Genomic DNA, 27,045 nt, shown 5'->3' with positions numbered 1-27,045 from the left:
CCAGCCAGTACTTCAGCTATGCACACAGAATGGCTTAACAATATTTTTTGTCAGCTACAAGAGAGCTGTCCATTTCACTTTAGCAACAGAATGTCTCATTCCAGTTCACATCCAAAGTAAACTGCTGAAGCAGCTTGTGACCCTCAGTCATGCTTGTCCAACAACTTTGCTACCTTATTGAGTAAGCCTAAAATAAATAAAAACAAAATTCCATCTCGATTCCACTAGCACAGAAACGTTAATCTTATCCAACATAATATATTGTGCAGAGTATATTACAGAAAAGAATGCAAATGATCATTACTGTAGCTTTACTCAAGAATTGTGTATAGATACGTCTCTACAATAAAAATGTTCACGGCTGAAGCCAGTGGCTGGACAGGGAATGTACGTCAACAGTTTAAAACCAGATGAAGTCAGTTCAATGAAAAGTAGTAGGCAAACTTCTATATATATATATATATATATATATATATATATATATATATATATAGAAGTCTTACACATTTTCAGTTTGATTCTTGTTAAAATACAAAATTATCTAACCTGAATTATAGGTTACTTGGGAAAACCTGATAAAACAGGCTATAGGTTCATCTTAGCCATTAGCCCTCCCAAAACAAGAAAGTACAGTTGTGTACACTTACCATAAATGTAGATGTTCGAGTGTATTCACTGTTGCAGTCATTATATTTGGGTAATCCTGCTGGCAGGTTGCCCTCAGTTGGCCTGAATTCCAAAGTCTTGGGTCCTGCATCGGTTGCTGTCGCCCCTTCCCTGACGTCAGGTCGTCAGGGGTATAAAAGATGCAGCCGACACCATTTTCTTCAGTTTTTCTTGGCCCAGATGTCAGGTGCCCTCTAAAGGGTAGCCAAAATTGATATAATATATATATATATATATATATATATATATATATATATATATATATATATATATATATATCTATATATAAAAATATATGCACCAATATAAACTTTACCTTCATTAACAAGCAAATACACCACAACATAGGTTGTATAAATCAGAGAAGGAAAGATAAGTTCCAGCAGAAAGAAGGGGGATGGCGGGTGGGTAACCTGGACTGCAACAGTGAATACACTCAAACATCTACATTTATGGTAAGTGTACACAACTGTACTATGTTCTTCGTGTTTCACTGTTGCAGTCATTACATTTGGGTAGAGTCCCAAAGCTATGGTTGGGAGGCTGGAGCTAAACAGCATTAGGAGCGGCTATGAGGCCTTGCAGAACTGCAGTGGCAAAGCCTGCCCCGGATTTAGAGTAAAGTGGCAGATGATAATGCTTTGTAAAGGTGTGTACTGAACTAAGTAGCAGCCTCTAAAATGTCTTTGGTTGGTACTCCTCTGAGAAAGGCTGCTGAAGTGGCTGCAGCTCTGGTTGAATGTGGCCTAATGCCCTTAGGCACTGGCTTGCCATGCTGTGAATAGCAGAAACGAATGCAGTGGCCTATCCACTTTTGAAACAGTCTGCTTGGAGATGGCCTTTCCTTGTGATCCTGTAGCATATGCCACTAGTAATTGCTCTGTCTTCCTGAAAACTTTAGTTTTGTCCAAATAGAATCTAAGCTGTCTGTGTACGTCCAAAGAATGCAGAATTCTCTCCCCCTTGTTCTGTGGATTTGGATAAAAAGTTGGCAAATGAATAGTTTAGTTAAGGGCCACACTGGACACCACCTTAGGCATAAATGTTGGGTTTGTCCTCAGAGAAAATCTGTCTGGATAAAAAATGATAAAAGGTTCCACAGCCATGAGTGCCTGTAGCTCTGATACTCGTCTTGCAGAAGTTATTGCTAGTAGCAGAGCTGTTTTCCAAGATAAAAACTTTATATCAGCAATACCAGCTGGCTCAAAAGGAGGCAGGGTGAGTTTTTCCAAGACATAATTGAGGTCCCATGCAGGTACTGGTGATCTCCTTGGAGGCCTTAAATTTTTGGCTCCTCTGAGGTACTGCCTTAATAAAGGATGAGTGTAGTGTGTTAATGAAAATTTAGAAAGTAGTGGGGAAAGAATGGATTGGTGGTTCTGTATTGTAATGAGCCGAAATGGCAGAGGCATGAATTTTAATTGATGAAAAAGATAGGCCTTTGTCCAGCATCTCAGTTAAGTATTGCAAAATCTGAGGAATATTTGGTACAGCTGTATCAGTTCCTTGTGCCTGGTTAAAAGCACAAAATCTCTTCCATTTTCCAGCATAAGATTTCCTAGTACTAGACCTTCTGGCTTCCAAAATGACATCCATCACAGCTTTACTGAGTGGTGTGCTTTGTATGGCTACATTATCCGCCATGCTGCCAGGTTTAGAGTCCTGAGTTGGCTGCAGGATCTGATTGTTTTGTTGGGACAGTAGATGAGGTATTTGAGGTAAGGTCCAGGCTGGGCATTGAGACAAGTTCCTTAAGATCGGATACCAGTACTGGCGGGGCCAGTCTGGGGCAATCAGTATCATCTTTGGCTTCTCCTGTCTGACCTTAGGAGTACCTTGGGGAGGAAAGGGATATACTGATAGGTTTTTCCAGTTGAAAGATAAAGCGTCCACTTTCCATGCTTGTCTGTGATACGTCCTTGTGCATAATCTTTTCAGTTGGTAGTTGTGAGGGGAGGCAAATAGATATATGTCCGAGCATCCCCATTTCCTTGTTATCATGCTGAAGACTTGTGGATCTAGCTGCCACTCATGGGGATCCATTAGGTCTCTGCTTAGTTCGTCTGCCAGAGCATTTTCCTTTCCTGGCAGGAATTGTGCCTGCAGATGAACTTGGTAAGTCAATGTTGTGTCCCACAAAGCCATGGCTAGTCTGCAAAGGGGGTAAGAATGTGTGCCCCCTTGCTTGTTTATATACTACATGACCATGGTGTTGTTTGTCTTTATCAGTAGTTGTCCCGGATGAAGTAGGTCCTTGAAGGCTGTCAGGGCATTCTGAACAGCTAGCATCTCTTTTTGATTGATATGTAGATGCATTTGGTTTGTGGACCAGGTGCCCTGAATGCATCTTCTTGCCATGGGGGCCCCCCAGGCATAATCTGATGCATCCGTTATTAGGTTCTGCCTAGCTGGGGATAATGTGAATGGCTGTCCCTTGTTTTGGTGACAAGCCTTTGCCCACCATCGAAACTCCTGTTGCAGGCAGGGAATGAGAGTAATCATCGTTTCCAGGCTGTGGCAATGTTGCGTCCAGACACTTTTTAGGTACCACTGAAGTTTCCTCGTATGCAGTCTTGCATATGGAATTAGTAGGATGCAGGATGCCATGAAGCCCAAAGCCTGCAGAATTTTTCTTGCAGATAACTGGGCCTTTGTTGCCAATCTTTTGAAATAGATAGTCAGTTGCCTTTGTTTGTCTGGCACGAGATAAGCCATTTGGGCAGTTATATTTAAGCTTGCACCCAGGAATATTATCTCTTGAGAGGGTACTAGTTTTGATTTATTTTCGTTGACTGTGTACCCTAGACATGTTAAAAGTCTTTTCACAAACGCCAGATGCTCTAGTAGAATGTCCTTGTTCTCTGCTTGAATTAGGCAGTCGTCCAAGTAAGGATATATTTGTATTCCTCTTTGTCTGCAGAATGCGATTACTGGTGCCAGGCACTTTGTAAAGACCCTGGGCGCAGTAGATAAGCCAAAGGGCAGTGCAGAGAATTGGTACTGCATTGAGCCAGCCTTGAATCTGAGGTATCTTCTGCATGATTGCCTGACTGGGACATGCAGGTATGCCTCTTTTAGGTCTAAAGTCACGAGCCAAGCCTTTTTGCCCAGCATGGGCAGAAGCTGCTGCAAGGTCAACATTTTGAATTTTGGTATATCCAGGAATGTGTTTAGAATAGATAGGCCCAGTACTGGTCTCCAGGCTTTGTCCTTTCTGGGTACCAAGAACAGTCTTGAGTAAAACTCTTGTCCCTGCTCTTGCTGTGGTACTTGTTGAATAGCTCCCATGTCCAGGAGGGATGAGACTTGTTTTTGTGCCTCTGCCCATTGATTTTTTGGCAGATCTGACCAACCATTTGCCTTTGGCAGGGTATGGAAGTGGAACTTGTAGCCTTGTGACACTGTTTAGAACCCACTTGTCCTGGGTTATAATGTGCTAATTTTGAGAAAAAAGTGCTATTTTTCCCCCTATGGGTGCTGCCAGGAGATAAGTGCTTGGTGCAGGCAGGGGGAAGTCATTGGGACTGTTTCCCGTATGGTTGTGATTTGTCTTCTCCACTTTTGGAGGTAGAAGCCCCCCATTGCTTTGACCTGTATGAACCCTGAGCCTGGGATCTGCCTCTATGAGGTCTGTCTGACACTGGAAAGGACCAATTCTTTGTAGGCCAGTGTCTACTAAACCTAGGTGGCTGTACTTGTAAAAAATCTTTTGACAGTTTGCATAAATTTTGCTTTGTCCTCCATTTTCTTTAACACCTCTTCTGTCTTAACACCAAACAAAGAATCATGCTGCAAAGGTGCATCTAATAATTTAACTTTGACATAATCAGGCAGATTTTGTTCCTTTAACCAAGCATGCCTCCTAATTACAGAACCCGTAACTGCGGCCCTGCAGGAGGCCTCCAGAGAATCAAAACCACATTGCAAAAGTATGCTTTCGAACTTGTTCAGCTGCATGCAATAAATCCTGCATTTCCTTGTTTTATGCACATTCAGAGTTTAACAACATTTTCTGTTTAAGCAATGTCATGACATGCTGCTGATATTTGAGCATATGAAACTGAAAGGCCCTTATAGCCAAGGTAGCAGATGTGTAAACCTTTTTTCCCCATCTATCCAGTGCCCTAGAATCTCTGTCAGAGGGAGTAGGGTTTTTTTGTCCCTTTGGGACCCTGTGAAATAATTTCTGGGTCTGCAGCAGGGTTTTTGAAAAGGAATTTATGAGAGTCAGGAACCCTGTAAAATCTGTCAGGCTTAACAGGAGCTGGAGGTAAGGAGTCCGGGGTCAGACTAGACTCTGAAAACACATCTACAATGTCTAACACAGGTGGAATGGCTAGAGGCCTGTGTTGAGGTAGTAAAAGGAAGTCCCTGAGCCTCTTTTTAGATTCTGAAAAATCTTGGCTCTCCCAGTGGAAATGCTCCCTCATGGTATGCAAATTTTCCCCAAAAGAATAGACCTTAGGAGGAGAAGCTGAAGGAATAGATTCTTCAGCATCAGACTCCTCATGGGGGGAAGTGAATATTCCTGATCAGAAAAAGAATCAGAAGAAACAGAAACCTGATCTGAAGATTCATAGTCTGTCTCTTGCCTAGGCCTTTTATCAGGAGGGGGATGGGAACCCCTGATCAAGGTAATCAAGTCTTCGGCCATTTTGAGCATCTGTTTTTTGGGCATGGAGGCCTGCCCACATGGCTCTTGAGTTTTTCTTTGTATTTGAAGGTGCTTTAGTCTTTGCCTTTGAAGCTGAAGTCGGTTTAATGTATAGATGTTTAGGTCTGAATACACCCTCAGAAGCCAGTGCCTGCTCAGTGGCTCCGGACCCATCTAAGGTAATAGTGTCCGAGGCTCCAATACCTTGAGTTTCCAGCGGCATATCCGACTCCACGTGGGAGTCGGTAGCAGCCTGCGACTCTAAAGTAGCGGGCGTCAGGGGCTGCAAAAGCACCTCACTGAGAACTGGCAAACCGGCAACTCGCTTAGGAGAAGCTTCGTCGTCGGTTTTGGGCCTCAGTTGTCTATAATTTTCTTTGCGTTTTTTGTGAACTCCAGTCGGATGGCTATCCGACGACATTTCTGGATAATTAAATCTGCGTCCAAAATACTTAAATGCAAAATCATACTGATGTTTAACAGTGCGTTGGTTAAAATCAAGCGCAAAACCGACAACCTGAAACGTTGTGGTCAGGGCCTAGGCAAGGAATACAGTAAGAATAAAAGTCCTTATGAGGTATTTGCTTTCCACAAGAAATACAATTATTAACTTTTTCTCACATCGGTGTGAAGCAATAAAAAAGTTTCCCCAATGGGGTACTTGGCTTTAATGAAGACTTTGGATCTGAAACACGAAAATCTCAGGAGTCGGCCAACCGGCACTTGCGAACTGCTTCTGCTTCGGGCACCGTGCGGCAAGAGACTGGAGAAAATGGCATCGGATGCATCTTTTATACCCCTGATGACCTGACGTCAGGGAAGGGGCGACAGCAACCGATGCAGGACCCAAGACTTTGGAATTCAGGCCGATTGAGGGCAACCTGCCAGCAGGATTACCCAAATGTAATGACTGTAACAGTGAAACACGAAGAACATCTAAAACAGCACTGTTGGACCACTACCCTGGACAGATTGGTGGGAAAAAAAATGACAAACACTGACAATAACAGGAAGGACTGAAAATTACTAACACTTCTTTTATGCTGACCACTAATAATAAAGGAGTACTGTATTCATGAAAACATAATCATCAAGACTATACAATATTAGTATTTAAGATGTTGAGTAGGCAGAATTGAAGGCAGGAGGGAAACAGTGACTGCCAGAATCAATGCAATACCTTTGTTAAAGGAATATAGAATTTGTTTCTAGGCAGCTCCTGGAAAGCAGAAAGACAGCTGGACTCATGTATTCGAAATACTAACAATGTAAAGTATATAAGACAGAAAGTAAGGCATACAATTTCAATTATTAAATTATGTAAACTTCTTTCTCTCTCAATGGAATGGACTATAAGGGGTGGTCACAGTAGTAGTTTCCCAAGACAATGTAAAAAACTACAAGCTAAGCAGTCTATTCCACAGCAAATGATTTTGGAGTCAAATAGAATCTGCAAAACAAAAAAAAAAACTTGTAATGGTTGAAATGCTTTTCTGCTCCATTCAAGTACTATGAAAATAAGACAGTCAATAAGACAGAATAAAACAGTCATGTTTGACTTCAGAGCACCAACTAAACCACATCTATTCAACAAGTGACCAATTATCCCATGCTTTATTTCATGCAAAGTATCTATGGTACGATTCCAGTTATTTTCTTCAGGGTACTATATAATTATCAGCCAGGGTATGGGTACAGACAATCTTTATCAACAAATGGGATAGGTTAATTCAAGCACAAATTTGGAAATTGGCTAGTCTTAAAACGGCCCACAAGGGCAGCTAGGCCTAGTATCTACGTCTGAACCTATAACCACAAGCATCCTTTTTCTAATCCACTGGTTTAGAGCCTTCTTCTTGCTCCAAATTCCAAGTAGTATTCTAGACATAAGGTAGGGTATTGCTGGGAGCAGTATTCACTTGTTATTTTATAGTGGAACCAGCAGGTGGTGCTATATATATATATATATATATATATATATATATATATATATATATATATATATATACACACACACACACACACACACACACACACACACATATGGGTCCCATTTAGATGATCGAAGTCTTAGAGTTTCGAATTTCATATGGCCAACGCCATATGATCAAAGTTTTAAGACTTTGAATGTTCTAAACGGATATCTCCATACAGCACAGAACAGGACATTTTCCCTTTTCCTCGCTGTAGTGTGATCTCGGATTTGGTATATTTAAGTAGCAGGGGTGTGGGGGGTGCAGGAGGACTTGCCCCACGGGGGAAACATCCAGGAATTTTTTTTTTTTTTTTTTTTAAGGTGTTCAAAGTCTTAAATGGACCCATATATATATATATATATATATATATATATATATATATATATATATATATATATGGGTCTATATCGGACGAACAAAAAATCCGTTCATCGAATACATAAAGATCGAAGCTTCACGGAAATCGAAAACGGTATTGTGGGGTCTCAGTACAGTGAGGATTAGGGTATTTGCCCTTTCCTCACTGTAGTTCGATCTCAGAGTTAGAATATATATATATATATATATATATATATATATATATATATATAGCGAGGAGGTGTGGGAGCACAGCCCCCCACAATATAGTTTTCGATTTTCATGACTTTTGATAATTACGTATTCGATGAGCGGATTTTTTGTTTATCTGATATACACCCATTTACATGTATATATGGGTCTACCTGAAAACACCAAAATTTCTAAACGCCGACGACGAGAACACAGACACCGGAAGATCGACAATGGAGAAGATAAGACAGTTGAGAATCCCGGTGCTGAGAACACCGACATGTTAAGGTAAGTGTGCGATAGGGACGGACGTTAGTGTCAGGGTACGGGTCAGGTAAGTGTGCGATAGTGACGGACCTTAGGGTTTAGGTTAAGGTTAGTGCATAGATAGTTGTATATGTAAGGTTTAGTGTATGTTTGTAAGGTTTTTGGTGTGCTTGTGTTGTGCGTGCGTTTTTCGGGAAAGGTATTTGTTTTGTTGATTGTCGGGATTGTGGTTTGTCGGGCATGTGAAGTTTCGTGTTTTTGAACTTTCTTTTTTCGGTTTTGTCGTCTTAGTTATTTCGTTTTCAGTTTTTTGACGTGTCGGTGTTATCAGGTAGACCTATATATATATATATATATATATATATATATATATATATATATATATATATATATATATATATATATATCATCTGAAAAATGTAGACAGACCAAAAGTCTTTAATCTCAACCACAAAACTTTGGCAAAGTAAATGCCAACAAGCTAGTACACATGTGCAGTGTACTGACCTCAACACATGCAATATTAAACATTATAAAAAAGAAAATAGATTTTTTTTTTTGCAAGAGGGGCAAGACGTCCTGCATCCCTTCCCACCCCCTCTGCTTATTTTATATATATATATATATATATATATATATATATATATATATATATATATATATATTAGTTTGCACAATATCAGGGAGAGGGTATATTCCCCAACTCTTAATCTTGCGTACCTATGGGCATTCTGCTTAGTCGACCAAATTGCATCAACTAAACCAGACATCAACCAAACATTTCTTTTTTTTCGGCTCTCCCATACATATATGGGAAAGAAAGTTTTCTCTGCTTCCATCAACAAAGCCAAAGCAAACTAAGGAACAGGGTGTAATCTCCTCTGATGGCATATTTAGGAGCCCAAGGCAAATTGTACTGACTGGAAGAAGCAAACTTCAGTGTCAGCTAATGGTGCTACTCCACACTGAAAAAAAAGACAGGGCGAATTTTTTTTCTTGAAGTTTCCTGACTTCATTACAAACCACCACTTTCTACATAAAGAACAAGAACTACAGAATTGGATATTAAAATAATTAGCCTTATTGTTGTGCATACCTTGAAATAGCCAGTTATGATTAACTGATAAGTATGAAAAGAATATGGTGACTTGGTAATACACACAAGATGGGCAGTTTAAGAAAGACAAAATATTAGATTCTTTTGTAGAGCTGTTACATGTGTGAGAGATTTGGAAGAAAAAAATCACTAGGACCTACACTGTTGTGTTTACACAGATATTCTTACTATACGTAGTTTTTGTCCACATTTAGACAGAAATTTGTATAAAATGTGGCTTTAGTCAGGTCATTACACAGCATTTTAACATATGTATGTATTGTTTAGGGATAGAGTGTGTAAAGATGGTTATGAACTTAGAACAGCTTCCAGTACTAAAGGGCAACCACAACACCTTTTTTCAGCCACATTAGGAAACTCAGAAGTAATACCCAGTTCTGCTTAGAATTTCTCTTTAATTATGTATCCCACTGTAATACCTCTGATGATAAATTCAGCTTCAATTTTATTCCTACCACATACAGAGCCAATTTTTCTAAGTCTATATTATTTCTTCAACAGCTTAGGTTGTCGAATGCTTTATGATCGACACCTAAGCAAAGTTTCAAAATCGCGAACGGCCATATAAGCAAATTCTTTCCTCGGGAAAGAATTTGCTAGGCCGTCTGGAAATAAAATTAACTTTTCAACCTAAATATAGTGGGGGGCTTTGCCCCCCACACCCCCTCTAACTAAATATACCAACTCTGAGATCGCTCTACATTGAGGAAAGGGCAAATCCCAAATAACTTTCCTGAGGAAAAAATTTGCTTATATGGCTGTTTGCAATTTTGAAACCTCGACACTTGGGTGTCGATCATTGAGCATTCGACAACCTAAGCTGTTGAAGAAATATAGACCCATTTTTCCCTGATTATACCACCTGCTATCACCCTTGATCAAATGGTTTCAGATCGTTCCTAAACTAAAAACAATAGCTCAAAGGGTCTCAACCATATTGCAGACTGACTGCTTTCAAGTATCAAATACCACATAGCCCAACCTCTCCTAAATCCATGCAACCTTAGTCTCTCTACAGCCTGTGTACATGAGACTTGGAGAACCCAAAGCTGCTGCCCCCTGCCCCCTTCCCCATGATGCCCCACAACAGAACCTGGTAATTACAGGTCTATCAACCTCACTATTAATATCACTGAACTAATCAACAATGACCTTGACGAACTTAAAACCCTCAACCTAATCAATTTGGACTTAGTAAGAGCAGGTCATGCCTACTTAAACTGGTCTAGTTTCTGAATGTCAGAAAGTTGGGCGGCACAGTGGTGCAGCGGTTAACGTTGTCGCCTCACAGCAAGAGGTTCTCCAGTTCGATTCTCGGCTGGGGTGCCTTCTGTGTGGAGTTTGCATGTTCTCCCTGTGTTCGCGTGGGTTTCCTCCGGGTACTCCGGTTTCCTCCCACATTCCAAAGACATGCATCTGGAGCATTTCTCCCCGGGCCTCCGCTGAAAACAGGCTCTGTGGAACCTAGTCGGACATTCCCAGTCAACAAATGTTAAATAAAAAAATAAAATAAAAGCTTTAGACAAGGTTCAAACTGTCCACATTGCCTACCTTGACAAAGCCTTTGAAACAGTTCCCCGTTTGGGCCTCATAAGCAAACTCTCTAGTCTCAATGTTAAACCTTATACTGTCTGCTGGAAAGCTAACTTCTTTAAGGACAAAACTCATACAAGTGGGGAATATGTAATGATTGCTGTAATTTAATGTCTCAGGAGAGGCCACTAAAGACTTTGCCACCTTGAAAATTTATGGCAAACATGGATTCCCCAAACCAGTTGTCAAAATTAGACAAATATAACTAACAAAGGAGATTACCTAATATGCAGTGGCAAAGAATTCCAAATTCTACTTGTCTATGTTTCTGATTTGAAAAAACACAACAGGAAGCTTGTTGAATGAGTACCATTTCGGATGAAAGTAGAATGGTCAGAAAAGAAAACATCACAGAGTAATAACATAATACCATTGCAATGAATTGAGTGCTGTGATTATGCTCCAATATCAGTTAGAAGACGAGCCAGTTTAGCACTACTGTAGAATGAGACCAAATCTCCACAGCGCTGAGAAAGGTGCTTAACAATTGTTAAGAGCCTAAGCAGTGTTATGATTGGGTCTTGATGTTATGCATTAAGTACTGACAACAAATGACAGTGGCATAAGTAAAAACATGGTTTCGGACTGCTGTACATGCCTCTGAACTGTCCCTGAGCTCATCTCATATTTTTGCCCTGTTCCTCGTACACTCATCGTATTTTTGCCCTGTTCCTTGTACACTTGTTTGGTTTTCTGAGAAGTCAGTCAAAAATGCCAGAGAGTTTCAGATGTCTTATTGAAAAGAAATGCATATTGATATAAAACTTGTTGCTCTAACATTTTAAGTGAATTAGTGCAAAATTTAAAAACTCTTCCTTGTTTTGATCCTTTGTCCCACAAACAAATGTTAAACTAGCTGACAGTTTTGCTGCTATTTTCTGTTTGACAGTGTTTACTAAGGTCTTTACTAGCTTTCAAAGCTGGTAAAACATTTTGTGGCCTTTTTTTCTGTAACAGTTGGCACATGGAGCCAAAGCTTAAAGCACTACAAAGAATTATAATTGTATCTCCATCTGTAACCTTTACTTATTATTTACAGGTTCACAGGAGTTTACCAGGCTAACGGCTAAACAGACAATAAAAGCCTAGCCAGTTTTACCCAGATTTTACCTAATTGTATATCACTAGAGGAAAGATAACAAGGGTCAGCAAGCATGGTATTTACAATTTTACAGACTTGACATGAATGTCAAGATTCACCTCAAAAGCAAAATTCTTGGTGTCTGTGTCTCAAACACAATGTGGTTATGGTTGGAGACACGATTCTAATCCTCTATATTATGATACTTGAAAATTGGTATCATATCCGTTCTCCTCCATCTGTAAGAAACAGAGTGCAGATTTAACAACTTTACTGTATTCTTATATGTCATACTATGATGACCTATAATTAATCTTATAAATGTATTCCAAATGATTTCCAGTTTTTGACACTGGTTTTATCATAAATACAGGCTGCCCTGCAATAAATCAATATATGTGGCCTAATATCGGCAATGTATAAGGGTATCTCCACATTTCTAGCCAAGAACACCTACAACTGGCATGCTAATAATGGCTTCACCCTAAACACTATGACGTACAGCACAGTTACCTCTGCAAGACCATTATCACTTCCTCTTATCTTAATGTTGGAATTCCTCTTAAAAACAGATTTCTTGAAGGTCTTCGTAGCCACAGTGACACTGAACCCTCTTTTGTCTGCTACACCAAAGATGTGCTCATACAGTCCTTTTGCCTCATACAGCTCATCTATCATGACATCTCTTCTTGGTGCAAGAAGGTCCTTATCCCTTTTACTACTTCTTTGTCACATCCTTTAAGCAGAATGTCTACTTTGGAATATACCAGATGAACCAAAAATGGTCTCAAGCTAAATGCAAAATAAGTGCAGCACAGCAGCATTCAGCAATAAAGCTATTCCCACTTCACATGTTAAAAATGTTACTCTTCTTCAGACAAACTGCTCATAACAGAAAGGTGTACTTATGTAGATAACACATTCTTGTTTGATCATCATGTTTCCACCATAGGCAGGAGTCCTTCTATGTGGTCAAATCAATTTCCAACAGAATATCTTCAAGATCCGAAGTAGTCATCCTATCACTGTACTCTTCTCTTACCAGCCTCATCAATGAAAACAATGAACCTACTCAACCTTAACTTTAAAAGTAAAGGGAAAAAAATGCCTTATTTGATAAGTGAAGTATCTGGATTTGAATCAAACTTTGTCCTTTCTGCTGAGTATCTTCATGAAGAATAAATAATACTTACATATGTTCCCGGTCCATGTTTTAACTTTGTAAAGTGCTTCTTGAACTAAATTTTGTAGCATATTTTTGCATCTGTACATATGAATATGTTTTATAGCACATCCTTCTATCTGTAAATATGTTTTGTTAGTTTCTTAAGTGATCCTACATACCTTGTCTGTGAACTCGGTGAACTACCAGTTAGCATATATTAATTAATTACCTAATGAGCAACTGAGATACAGCCATTCAAACAACAGTTGCTCGGTCACACCTGACCAAGAACACAATTCATCTAACACCTGCACACATACAAAAAACATTTTTTGCAAATAGGACAAATCTCCCTTGACACCTTCCTACGGGTCTATATCTCAACATCAAAGTCTCAGAACTTCGAACGTTGTAACATTGAACTGGAAACCTTGAAGACTGAAAACCCAGAAGACTGAGAACAGCGTTTTTTTTTTTCCCCTGGGAAAAAAAATCGCTGTTCCAGTACAAAACACGAACCACACAAACACTACAAACTGTTTCTAATGTGGGGGGCTTCACTCCCCCCACACTCTCCAACGTGGGGGGGGGCTGTGCCCTCCACACCCCCCTACTTAAATATACCAACTCCGAGACCGCACTACAGTGGAGGAAATAGCGAAGCCATGGAAACAACTCACCAAGTTCTTTCCCTGGGAAAGAATTTGATGTTCCATGGCTTTGCTGCTGTCAGTCTGTGAGGTTTCCAGTTCGATGTTACAACATTCGAAGTTGTGAGACTTTGATGTTGTAATATACACCCCCTCCATACATCCCATTACGTATATATACACCAGTTCCCTTGTCCCACAACACTGGGGAATGGAGAAATTCTCAATCCACAGCACAGCTGTCTCTATGATACACAATGTTTACATATTAGTGATATGACCAATGTACAACTGTGAATTTGACCACCTATATACTGGCAGTCAAAACACAATCAAATAGTCACTGACCACTTGCAATGAAGCCATAACAGACCTTTGTACTCTCAACATGGAATGACATAGTTGAGAGAACATGAACATGTTTTGCCCGATCTTAGACCTGAAAACCAACATTTCTCATACATTTATCAAAATCATATCCTTTTGTTGAAAATACATCTTCTAAGAAAATAAAAGCCATATCTGAAAGATAGCAGAACTGCAACAAAACACTAAGCTTGAATTTAGTCAAATGAAAAGGAGTAATGAAACACTCTGGATGTCCCATGCTCAGGGAAAACATGTATTACATATTACTGAAATGTGTCAAGTGGTATTTGCATTGGACCTGTGTACACCTTTTAAAAGTTAACTTCCACCAATGTCAGAAGTTAAAAATACAGACACTCTTGCAGACAGACAACTGACCTTCTAAAACCAGCTACAAAGAAACACAGGCCTGAGGTGAAACAGGTAAAATTCACTCTTCAAAAGGAGAAGAGTGAATGAATTGCACTTGTGTGCCACCTAATGGCAAAATTAAAGCAAAGCAATTGCAAACAAATGGTCCACTATTATTTTGCAGATTCTTTTTTTTTTTTTCAAAACAAGTTTATTGTTTTAACATATAAGAGAAATATCATAACAATTTTATACAAATAATTAAAAGTAGGTATTATTATAATATTCAACAAAACAACTAAAGTATTTACAAAGACATCCACTACAATCAGATCAATTAATTAAACTAAAATACTGTGCTATTGAAATTAGAATTTTTTTAACAAATTTTGTAAATTATCTCATACAATAAAATGTGATGTTTTTCTAGTTGTTCTCATTCTAATAGTGCTTATTTCCATATGACACATTATATTCATAACATTTTTAAATTCATTGAATGAAGGAGGTGTATCTGAAATCCAATTTCTAGTTATTATTTTCCTAGCCACTGCTAGGATAGACCATAACAAGGGAAGCTTAATCTTTTTAACACATTGAGGTACAGGTGTGTTGAATAATATAAGAGACTTAGAAATAATGAAATTATCTGTAAAAAGAGCCTGCAAAAATTCATTAATTGACTTCCAGTATTCTTTCAACTTCATACAGTCATAAAACATATGAGCCCAGTCAGCATTAATTTCTACATTACATCTCTTACATACATTATCTTTATTATTAATTTTATTCATCATCAAAGGTGTATAAAAAGATCTATGTAAAATTTCCATGTATAAAGTCTCCAGACAATGGAAGATGTAGTTCTATAAGCAGATTCCAATATATATTGTTTATCTTGTTGAGTTGGTGGGTCCCCATTAATAGAGGTGAAATAATTCCAGTATGAATCTACATTGTAAAAAGTTTCTTGTCTGATAATTTTATGTATATATGAAAGTTTACCTTTATCAGAAACTTTATGCTGTAAATTTATTATCAAGTAATCAATCAGTTTTGGAATAGATTCTTTAACTGTTATAGACATTAGATCTATTCTATCAATGAGATGTTGTCTAAAGATCTGAACCTCTAACCAGCAAGTTTCTCTTAGATCAAATTCTTGTTTTAAGAAATCTAGATTTTTAACTTTATTATCAGATATCAGCTGATACCAGTACTTTAGATTATTATCTATAGCTAAATGAGCTCCTTCAGAAGTAGATGACATAAGCATACCCTGAGTATAAATTATAGGAATACAATAAAATTCCATTCCCTATACTTAGGGTGCATGAATATAAAGTTACGATAACTAATAATAATATTTAATGGGTAACAGACCATATGTTTAGGTGTAATAGGTGAAGTACAAAATTCCTTTAGCAACCACAACATGGAGTTATTTATAATCATATTTTTATGTGTTAAGGAGATTTTCATGAAGTGCATACTAATTAGCTCCCAATAATCTTTCCATTTTGCGACATATGACCGATCTATTAATAAAGTAATAACTTTTATAATAGAAGAGATAATATATAAATTAAAGTCTGGAAAAGAAATACCCCTTGAGACCAGCTATTAGTATGTTTCTTTAATGCAATCCTAGGTCTATTAGGTGCCCATAAGAAATTTAACATTAGTGTATTCAGTTTCTTGATAGTTATTTTTGTAGGTGAAAGTATTATTGATTGTATTAAGTATAAAATCTTGGGGAATATTATCATTTTAATAATTGTAAGTCTCTCCTCCATAGTAAAAAACATATTATTCCAGGTATTAAAAAGATTTTGTATATTAAGAAAACAGGTATTATAGTTATTATATATAATAGATTTAATATCTTTAGATAGTATTATACCTAAATAAGTTATCTGACCTGAGTTGGGTACATATTTAGTAAAATCACTAATGAGAGTATTTTTTCGTGTATATATAGGTAGTATTTTAGTTTTTTCTTCATTGAATATTAAACCAGAAATACTTTTAAAATTCATCATTTTATCAAATAAAGACTGCATAGAAGAATTAGATCCTGCTGATGTAATCAGAACTAAATAAGAGTAAATAATATGTTTTATTTTTAACTCTATTAATATAAACAGTAAGTAACATTCCATTGTATATACTTCTTACAGCTTTCTCTTACATTTTTTATTTCTGTCTCACTCCCTTTTATTTTCTACTCTCTTTTTCTTTTCTTTATTAATATATAGAAATGCTTTTGACTGTGTGGGCACAGTGAATAATAGGATTTGTATGAAAATTGAGTTGGGAGAAGAATGCTGAGTTTTATTTTGCAGATTCTGAATACCTGAATTGTTATTGCATATACTCTGTTAAACTACTGTAATGTGGTGGAAATTAGGTAGCATTTTAATATTGGCAGAACTGATCTACACAAATGGGTGTATCTGCCACACATCACGATTTGGAGAAGACATTTTCATATTTTGGTGTCCTACTAAATGTGTGATGCCACTAACTGATGACGTATCTTAACAAACGTCCAGTACTTTAAATGCCCCTGTCTGATGTGTTGTAACACTTAAGCCCAAAACAGTAATGCTCTTCTCTTGTTAAGCACTTTAATATTTGACTTGTATGGCTCATTGATAGCCCACTGACCTCACGCTTTAACAGTACAAGAGGAAAGACAGTCCAGGAATTTAATACTGGAACTTTTCAGACTAGGGGTCATTTTGGCTACTAACAGTAATAATGCTGTACCAGTGAGATAATTTTGTTTCCATTTTACTCTAAATATGTAAAAAATATTTTTTGAATAAAATGTGCTCCCTGAGCTTCAAACTACTTTAGTGATAAATATTCTGTTAGTATAATTCACGTACCCAAAAATAATTAGAGATCATGTGCAAAGGGTCTTTTTTACCACTTTGTTTGGCTATAATTATGCTCTCACCATTTAAAATGTTATTATTATTTATTTATTTTACATTTGTTGACCGGGCTAGTCTAGCTGGATATATGTCCATTTTCAGTAGAGGCCCGGGGAGAAAAGCTCCAAGCAAAAAAAAATGGGAAATTTAACAATGCATATAACTATGAGAAGTACAATACAGAGTTAGCACTCTGATAGAGAACAGTTATAAAATAAATTTGTAAAACTAAACACTTTTAGTGGTAATTAAACTAAACAAGTCTACAATTCACAGTAGACGGTATAAGCAAGTCTTAGAAAAGGGAAAAGAATATATATATATTACTCCAAAATTCCTGAGTAAGAGTCAGTAGTAAGTCAATTTGGAGGTAGGGGTTATAGGAGCAGTGTATAGGATTATGGATAGAAGTGAGAAAAGATGTCAATCTGGTTTAGTGCATGGACAGAGCCAATGAGCTTTGAGATGTTCTTTAAGATGTTTTTTAAAAAGAGAAGTAGAAGCAAGGGAAGAAGGGAAGCAAGGAATAGACTTTCTGATTCAAAAAATATGCAATTACTTTAGAAACATTGGTGACAATATATACATTTATAAAAAATGCTTACATTTAATTATGTTGAGCATCTGTTCATTTACTTCCCAATTCTGTGTCATCTGATGGCACCTTCTGATGATATCATACAGGAGTAAGAGCATGCTGTTCATTAACTTGAGCTATTGAATTAAAATGAGTCCTGCTATGCCAGGCACAAGTACTGAGATTCAATAACATTCCACATTAATGAAATGCTTTACTAATTCTGAGTACTGCCCAGACGTACCCAAGGATTCAACAGGGCCACTAAGTCTGGGTGAGGTTCTCCAATACAGCAGCTCCACCTGTATTGTCAGACCTGGTACTGCTGACAGACAGCCAGACTTGGCACACAGGTGGGACTGCGTGGGACTGCATGGTCCTGATGTTGTCCTGCACAGTAGTTCCACCTATACGGTGGCATGGATGTTATACCTGCATTCTCCCCATCCAAGATGAAGGATGGGGTTGTGGGGTCACTATCACACCAGGGAAGTAAATCAACTTTTGAAAACAAATTGGTGTAAGCAAACCCCACAAAGATTTAGGAGATGGCTCACACTACAACAAACCAGGCATGTGCATGGTCTGAGACCCCCCCCCCCTCCAACTCCTAAAGTCTGTGGTACAGCTCCACCTTTACGTGGAACTCAGTACTACTGACAAGTCTGGATTCCCACCAGATCCTGCCTACAGTACTTAGTCCCATATATACAGGTGGAGTGTCTGCCTTGCCCAGAAGCTGATTAAATTCACTGAATAGTTTTTGTAACAGCAGTAATCCAGTCAATACATAGCTTGCACAAACATACTTTACTGTGGGCTACCACTGGGATGATTCACATCCCCCTTCATCCAAGTTTTCTTCCTAAAAATGCTCATCCCATGGTAGATGGCTATTTACTGCAGCAATATATCCGTATTACATTGTATGCCAAGCTCTATACAAACTTTGTTAGAGATTATACTGTTCCAATTTTCCTTTCAATATCTCTTACTTTATTATAAATGCATTTAGTTATGTATCAATTTGCTGTCTGATTGACTGAGAGACTAACACTGCAGTGCAGTCTGTGACAGTTGAAATCTGCTGTAAACTACAGAAAGCTTGACTATACCCTAGAAGCTGGTAATCCCCCATTGCATTATCAAAATGCAGGACCACATGAACCAGAATCTGTAAGCACCAGGACAGCTGCTTAGCATACAGGAAACACAAACAAGTTTACTAAACTTTAATGTTAAACTTAATATAGTTCCAGTGAAGCATAACAGGAAAAAGAAACATTAAAAATCAATGTTTGCATGATTTTTAAATGATCCCAAACTAAAGTGAGAAGGTGTGCTGCTGCTTCTACGTAATAAGCATTCTTCCAACCCACCCTGTCAGAAATTAACACGCAATGCATAGCAAATTCACAACATGTTGCTAAAAAACACAAGCAATATCAGCACATATAAATGCAAATGATGCCAGTATATACCACTGAACTTTGTCACTTCTAATTGCATTGCTGAGAGGAATAGCCATATTTCCTGTAGCTGGGATTTTTTTTTTTTTTTTTTTTTTTTTGTAGAAGAGTGGTATGTTTGGAAGCAATGTGAAGGTCTGTTATAAATATGTACATACATTCTCTTAATAGATAACAGTCAGCAGGGTTACCCCTACCTTGCTAGGTAGAGCTGATAAAGGTTGATTACATACAGAGATACTCACAAAAAATCCATTACTAGAGCAAAGTAGCTCTAGTGGTTCCATGCTGTCTGTACCGGTCTGTAGTTTACATACTGTACTCATGTAAAGCTAAGATCAGGTAAGATTGGGTAAGTTACACGCTGTCTGCACTTCTCTGTAGTTTACATACTCTACAGTTTACATACTCTACCCGTGTACAAGTAAGATCAGGAAGATTAGGTAGTTGCACGCTGTCTGCACTTCTCTGTAGTTTACATACTGTACCCATGTGCAGGTAAGATCAGGAAGATTAGGTAGTTACACGCTGTCTGCACTTCTCTGTAGTTTACATACTCTACAGTTTACATACTCTACCCATGTACAGGTAAGATCAGGAAGATTAGGTAGTTACACGCTGTCTGCACTTCTCTGTAGTTTACATACTGTACCCATGTGCAGGTAAGATCAGGTAGATTAGGTAGTTACACACTGTCTGCACTTCTCTGTAGTTTACATACTCTACAGTTTACATACTGTACCCATGTACAGGTAAGATCAGGTAGATTAGGTAGTTGCACGCTGTCTGCACTTCTCTGTAGTTTACATACTGTACCCATGTACAGGTAAGATCAGGAAGATTAGCTGGTTACATACTGTACTGCTTAGGTAGCTCCATCCTGTCTGCACTTCTCTGTAGTTCACATACTGTACCCATGTACAGGTAAGATCGGGTAGATTAGGTGGTTACATACTGTACTGCTTAGTTACTGTCTGCACTTCACTTACTGCAACCTAGAGTTTCAGTACTTAGTCTTGTATCCACTGTCCGACAAGTTACTGTGACAGACTTTAGGTTTGTATCACTCTCCGTGTAGAAGACAATATAACATAGTAATCATCATGGTCATACTGCTATGACTTTCCTTTTGTATAATATTGTCAGCTACTTTTGCTCAGTACCTGACACCAGCTATGAGTGCATACTGTATAATACTGTAAGGTAAGTGTGGTCTGTATTTCATACCAACTGTACTTTAGAATACCATACGCAGAGTCTGTCACTACACTTATTACTATGTACGCACATCTGTTTACTGTTACTATACTTATGTACGCACTACATCTGTTTACTGTGCACCTCTGTACCTGGGTTGTGAATGAAAGGGTCTTCTGACCAGCTCACTTACCCAAGAAAGAAAGCTTTAAATAAGTAAAAATATATAACACTGTAATTGAAGTTTCAGGCAGCATCATAATTAGGATTTGTGAACAATAGGTCAGCTATGACTCAGTGGAGATTGCTGTTAAATTTTAAGAACTTGTGAGAGAGGGAAAAGGATAAAGGGTTGAGGGGTGGTACTTGGAGACATTAAGATGGCTTTCAATTCAGTCAGTTGGAACTTCATGATCTTGAATCAAATATTGGAAGAAAGGGTTCCACAAAGTATTGCAGTATTATATAAGAATCTGAATGTGCAAATTAGAGCAAATGGTAGTCAGTCACACAAGGTGAGGCTAAGCAGAGAAAGCAAGGATGTCCACTACCCCAAGGAAATGTTATGCTGACCATGGAGAAACTGGCAAAGAGACTATACTGATAGAAAGTATGGGAGTGAACAGTAGTATAAACTTGGTGATGTCTGTATGTTCTTATCAGATCGTCTGGAAGAGATGCTGCTTCAAGGGCTGTAAACGTTTGAAGAACGTAGAAAGTAATTGCGCTTAGTGAGGCTTAATGTATCATCCCAAGAAATCATTAGTAACAGAGATTGGAAGAAGGATACAAAACTCATTATGGCTGCTGTGGTCAAAGCGGAGTGGGGAGGGGTGACATTTAGGATTGAAAGTACATCTGACAGGAGAAGACATTAGGAGGAAAAACTTTAAGCAGTTAAGGGACACAAAGGGAATACTGGATAAACAGACCAGTATGGTGCACATGCTGAGTGGGAGAACAGAGCAGTAAGAATGTTGGCAAGCACTGCCATTAGTAATTTATATACCGACGCATGTGTGGATTAAACCAACAGTGGTACAGCTATGGGAAACACCACAGGTGTGTCACATAGGTATATAAATAGGAAGAACTAAGATGGGTAAGGAAAGAGTGAGGGCTCCAAAGGTGGTAGAAAAGTATGTCTGGACTTAAGAGGTGTGCTGGTGCTGTGAATGTTGTACGAAGATTAAGAGGTTTGTACAATAAGGATAGACAGCTGTGGGTGGATAATGTTACAGAAACAGAAAAAGTTTCTTCTTTTTATACCCTAAGTATATATATATACATATATGAAATATTTTTTCTACAATAGTTACTATGAATATTTATTTATTTGTTACATAGGATTTTTAGTCGTATATATGGGTCTATATGTCAGAAAATGATTACAGACGCACATAGCACTTTACCATCTAATTCAGTTTCTTACTAGCTCAGTTTTAAAAATATTTTTTATTTATTATTTATATCTAGCTGTAAGCAAGTCTAGCTTTTCCGATGAGTCCTAATACAAAAGAGAACTCTAAAGTCAGGTTCTCATTAGGAAATTTAGAGTCAGTTCTTTGAACTTCAGACTTTAAAATTTTCATTTTTTATTCTTAGTTTATATTGTGAACATATTTTATATACACACTGAATATTTTAATATAATGTATTTTAATAATGATAAAATGAAATTTGAGAGTGGGCACAATAGCAGGCACAGACAGGTATACTACCGATTTAATATAGATTTTGACATAGGACACGCAGGGTAGAACTTCTACGTGACTTATCCCAGTATCTTGGATACGAAGTTAGGGACTGGGTATCAAGATGTGTAGTCATACCTTATATAGATTTTTTATAGATTCTGATACAGGACATGTAGTGTAAGAATCGCATTTGTTTTAGACCAATATCTGGAACATGAAGTCAGAGACTAAACATCAAAAGTTTAGTCATACTTCGTTTTATATATACTCATGTCACTATTTATTCACTTCATGTTATGTATTGTTTATATCTTAAAGTTTTGATACTGATATACGGGAGATGAAACATTTTCATCTATTGTCATAGGAACAAGTTTGCACATCTATATGTGTTTAAATAATCTAATCTAACTGTTCAGTGAAAAAAGAGACTAAATAATGTTTTATTTTATTTTATTTCATTCCATTTCATTTTATTTTACTTTGCTTTTAGGGAACATTTTATTATAATTTCATTCATGTTGGTTGGATACAAATATGTTTTGCAGAAGAATTTGTTTTCCATAGAGGAAATATTGACACAATATGTGAAAAGTAAATATCATCTTGAGTGTTCGAGTCAAAAGTTTATTGCACTGAGACATGGATTTTTGTAAACAGCCAATTTTGAAAATTCTGCTGAATAGTTGATTATTTAATTGTTTAAGTGTTTAATGATTTTAAGCTTAATTGGTAGCATTACTGATATAAAAAGAACAAGGATAGACACTGTTTTATTGATCTGAAGAAGCGTGCAAGCTGCACGTGAAAGCGCTTATCTCTGTTTTTTCATTGCTTGGAATAAAGGAATATCTGTTAGAAGAACGTGTTCTCATGGTGTATCCTGCTTAGTTACTTTTGCTACTAGAAACAGAAAAAGTAAAAGAATTTTATGAAAGAGGACTAGAATCAGGAACATACTGTGTATGAGACATCAGCAGACATTTAGGAGCAGGTTGACAGACTGGGAAGAAAAGGGTTGTTATAAATATAACAGATGCAAGAAGAGGGAAAGATTGGGCAATACATTGTCCCTCCAGCAGGCAAAAGGGACTTTCAGGTTATGAGCAAGAGACTGGTTAGTCTACACGAGTAATTGAAGGTGGATGTAGAGAGAAAAAAGGAATGTCGTAAAGGAAGAAGGGGGGTATTATACAAAAGGAAGCAAATGCGATAAGGAAGGAGAAGGAATGTGTCACATACAGGGATTTGGGAGATGAAGTAGTAGCTTTAGTAAACACAGTGTGAGAAGAAAATTAAGGCATGTAAGGTGTGCAAGAGATGTTGAGAAGGAGGTAGAAACATGTGAGATGAAGTATATAAAGGTCAGTGAGAGACTGGCATGAGACTGGTACATCATTGGTATAAGAGCCCAAAGATATTAGTGGAGGAGGGCTGGTGGGAAATTCATGCACGTTGAAGATGTGGAGAAGTATACAGTATCCATATGTGCTAAGGATGTAAAGCAATGCAGAAATAAAGGCAGATAATGAAAACAATATGGAAGTAAGCTATACAAGGAAGAGGGGTGTGTGTGTGTGTGTGTGTGTGTGTGTGTGTGTGTGTGTGTGTGTGTGTAGGGGGATGAAGCTTTATCCAAAGCAGATGGACAGCAGGAGTAAGGAGGAAAGAATCACTATTAGTTGTAGAATGGCTAAAAAAGGAAACTGCAAAGAGATGGAAAATGGTAGGTATTCGCAGCGTTAAGGAAGAAAAGACAGGTCCAGCAGATGAGGCAGTTAGTAGCAAGTAAAGGCAATCTAAGACGGGTAAAAGGATTAAATGAGAAATGGCATACAGTCTGGAGGTAGGCAGAAGAGTGTAGGAGAGGAGAAGAGAGCCACAGGGGTGAGTGGGTGTTAAATGAAGGAGAAAATTTGCAGTACATAGGGGGAGAGAGGGAGACTAATGATGTAAAAATTATGCAATGCACGCACTCTTACATGTGGACAGTGCTCTGTATCAGGATAGTGCACTGTACCAAAGCAGTACACAGCTCATTTCTTTTTAAGTTATATTGATGAAAACAATGAACGGTTATAAGCTGGATGGGATAGAGCAGCGTGCACAGATTTTAGACCCAGAACAATTTATATGGCTGAAATAGGTTTTCCGATATTTTCTTTCAGTGCTTTTCATTGTACTCCCGTATTAAAATCCAATATGTTTTTAGAATTGCAAAGTAATGTGGAAATGGAAGATAAAGATGGTCAGGTTTGCAACCAGTTAAAGAAGCTGTGCATTTTCTAAACTTCTTAGATAAACCATTGTGCAGCTACCAGAACTACTGAAATGCAAGATGAATTCAAGAAAACAAGACCTGTATACTGTCTTCAGTGAAAATGTATTTCACACAATGCTTTAAATAACTGGGCCTACTCTTTTCTTTTGCCATGGTGAGGAAATACTTTTCAAATTTAGTAAGCTATTACTATATCAGGCAGACACATCTCCTTAAGTAGGGGTTTAAGTAAATATATATGTCAAATTAGTCTTGAAAGGAAAAAAAATATGTACTTAGACTCCAAATGGGAGGGGAAAAAAAAGATCCATAAAATTGGCAGCATGCAAACTAAGAAAACGTCAGTAGAGGAAAGTGGACTAAATTACAATTAAAAAGTACTTTTCAGTTCTATTTCATCAATTTATTAATTTTCAAGTGCCCATTTTACCCTACCCACCATGGTCATGGGAAAGCTAGAATAACATGCTTAAGGTGGACAGACAGTCCCTGATAGGGCACCCATCCCACCCACTCACAGACACATGCATGTACACACACACACACACACACACACACACACACACACACACACACACACACACACATTCTCTCTCTTGGCTTTACTTACATTAATTGAATCAATTTACTATGAGTCACATCATCAGTGATTTTTTTAACTGTGAAATGTGACTCAGAAGTATTTATTTGCATTTGTTAACCAAGATAATCCAACTTACAAAAGCCTGTTTTCAGTATAGGCCTGTAGTCTGTAGAGAAAGCTTCACCATTTTCAAGTACAAAAGAAAGAAATAAGGTGATTTTGCATGGCAGAGCAAGAACCCTGTACCTCCATGTGGTGGAGTTCACCACTCAGCCCACCTAACTTGTATATCAACTCCATGGTCACAAACTCCTCTGCAGTGCACCCATGTCCCATAGAGTCAATGCGGTTTTGACTAACCGTGATGGAAAAAAATATGGAAAAAATCGCTGTTAATTACACTTGTACAACCATAGGATAGTCCCCAGACATGCTCACAAGCAGACGCATCTATTGTCAATTTAGAGGATCACTGATTTCACCTAGAAGCATGTCTTTACGATGAGAGTGGAAACCAAAAGCTCCAACAGGATAAAGAAAGAACTTGAAGACAAAGTCAGCAGGCCAGGAATCAACAGAGAAAACAAACAACCAAGCTTTGTGGAGCTGAAATGCTAGACATTGCATCACTGTCTCCATCAGTAGTTGTGAAACAAAGAAATTGCTTCCAATGGAAACTGACAGAAGAAATCACCATCAACAATTTCTCCGATTGTGAAACAAGGCAGGCAAATGCAAAGCTGAGACATTCCTCAGTTTCGTAAATGAGAAGTAGAAGCGAATATAAATGCTGAAGATCTTGAAAGCAGCAATGCTATTAAATAACTTATGACTCAAATCAATCAGATGTTTTTGCCCTTGAAGTCTACTTATCTTTTTCTGCGTTTGTGTGCATCACACACTCTCAGAAGCAGTTTTACACAGAAAGGAAATGTACTGTTAAACTGACACAAAATATCAACAAGATCAGCTCTCTGCTATGTTAATATGGCATACATGTCATATACAAAATTAAAGAAAAGTTTAAAAAGTTTCTTTACCATTTCCTGTGAAGTAACTATGGGCCTTGGTTTCTCTTGTACCATAGGTCGTTCTCGTTCTTGTGCGGACATAAATCGAGGAGGTTGCTGTGAAGATGTCTTTTGTGCTGGCCCAGTAGTGGAAGAGGGGGGGATAAAACGTGGCTGATTGGGAATACTCACCTGAGAACTACTACCAGGTGGAGGAAAGCGTGGCTGAGATGGTGAGGTCACACCAGGGCCACCGCCAGGTGTAGGGAAGCGTGTCTGAGAGGGAGGAGTTGCAGTGGGTCCTCCACTGGGTGGAGGGATGTGCTGAGAGGATGGGGCTGCTGTTGGTGGTGGGGGGAAACGCTGAAACCCAGATGGTTTTGGTGCAGTCTGGGGTTGCTTCACTGGAGTGACTTTTTGGAATGGAGGGCTAGAAACAGAACTTGGTAGGGGAGGGGGAGAAGGAGCTGCAGGTGGGGGTGGGGGTGGCTCATACACTGTGACAGAAGGAGAAGCCTGAGATGGAGGTGTTTTTGGATATGAAACTCCAGCAGCATTAATAGATACTGGGGCAAACTTGGATTTCGGTAGAGTTGCCCATGGTGGATTCACTGCAGCATTCTGAGTCTGGCTAGGAGGTGCTACAGTGGGCTTGGGTGTAGTGGAGGGAGAGAAGCCTGTAGGTTTAGGAGTAAATTTGGATGGAAAAGGGGCAGACGGCTTCATGGCAGCTGGTTCTGGAGCTGGTGTAGTACTGGCATGTACCTGCAAACATAGAAGAAAAAACAAGAAAAGAAATAAGTGCATGTTACTAACAGGCTTTCACCATGGGTTTTATCATTACTTCAACC

General features: G+C 38.2%; 1 protein-coding gene across 4 annotated transcripts in view; it reads right to left on the bottom strand.

Annotated features, from left to right (window-relative positions):
* Nucleotides 1-27,045, bottom strand: part of ZYX (zyxin) — a 1,199,731-nt gene that overhangs the window by 153,589 nt on the left and 1,019,097 nt on the right. For all 4 annotated transcript variants that reach the window (XM_044079859.1, XM_044079861.1, XM_044079858.1 and 1 more), the window contains one exon: nucleotides 26,225-26,959. In XM_044079859.1, the coding sequence (XP_043935794.1) occupies nucleotides 26,225-26,959 (735 nt within the window). The remainder of the gene's footprint in view (nucleotides 1-26,224; nucleotides 26,960-27,045) is intronic.

Source organism: Protopterus annectens, chromosome 8.part0, assembly GCF_019279795.1.
Source record: "Protopterus annectens isolate FY-2018-M chromosome 8.part0, PAN1.0, whole genome shotgun sequence".
Taxonomy (NCBI): Eukaryota; Metazoa; Chordata; order Ceratodontiformes; family Protopteridae; genus Protopterus; species Protopterus annectens.
This window is presented reverse-complemented; position numbering and strand designations above follow the sequence as displayed.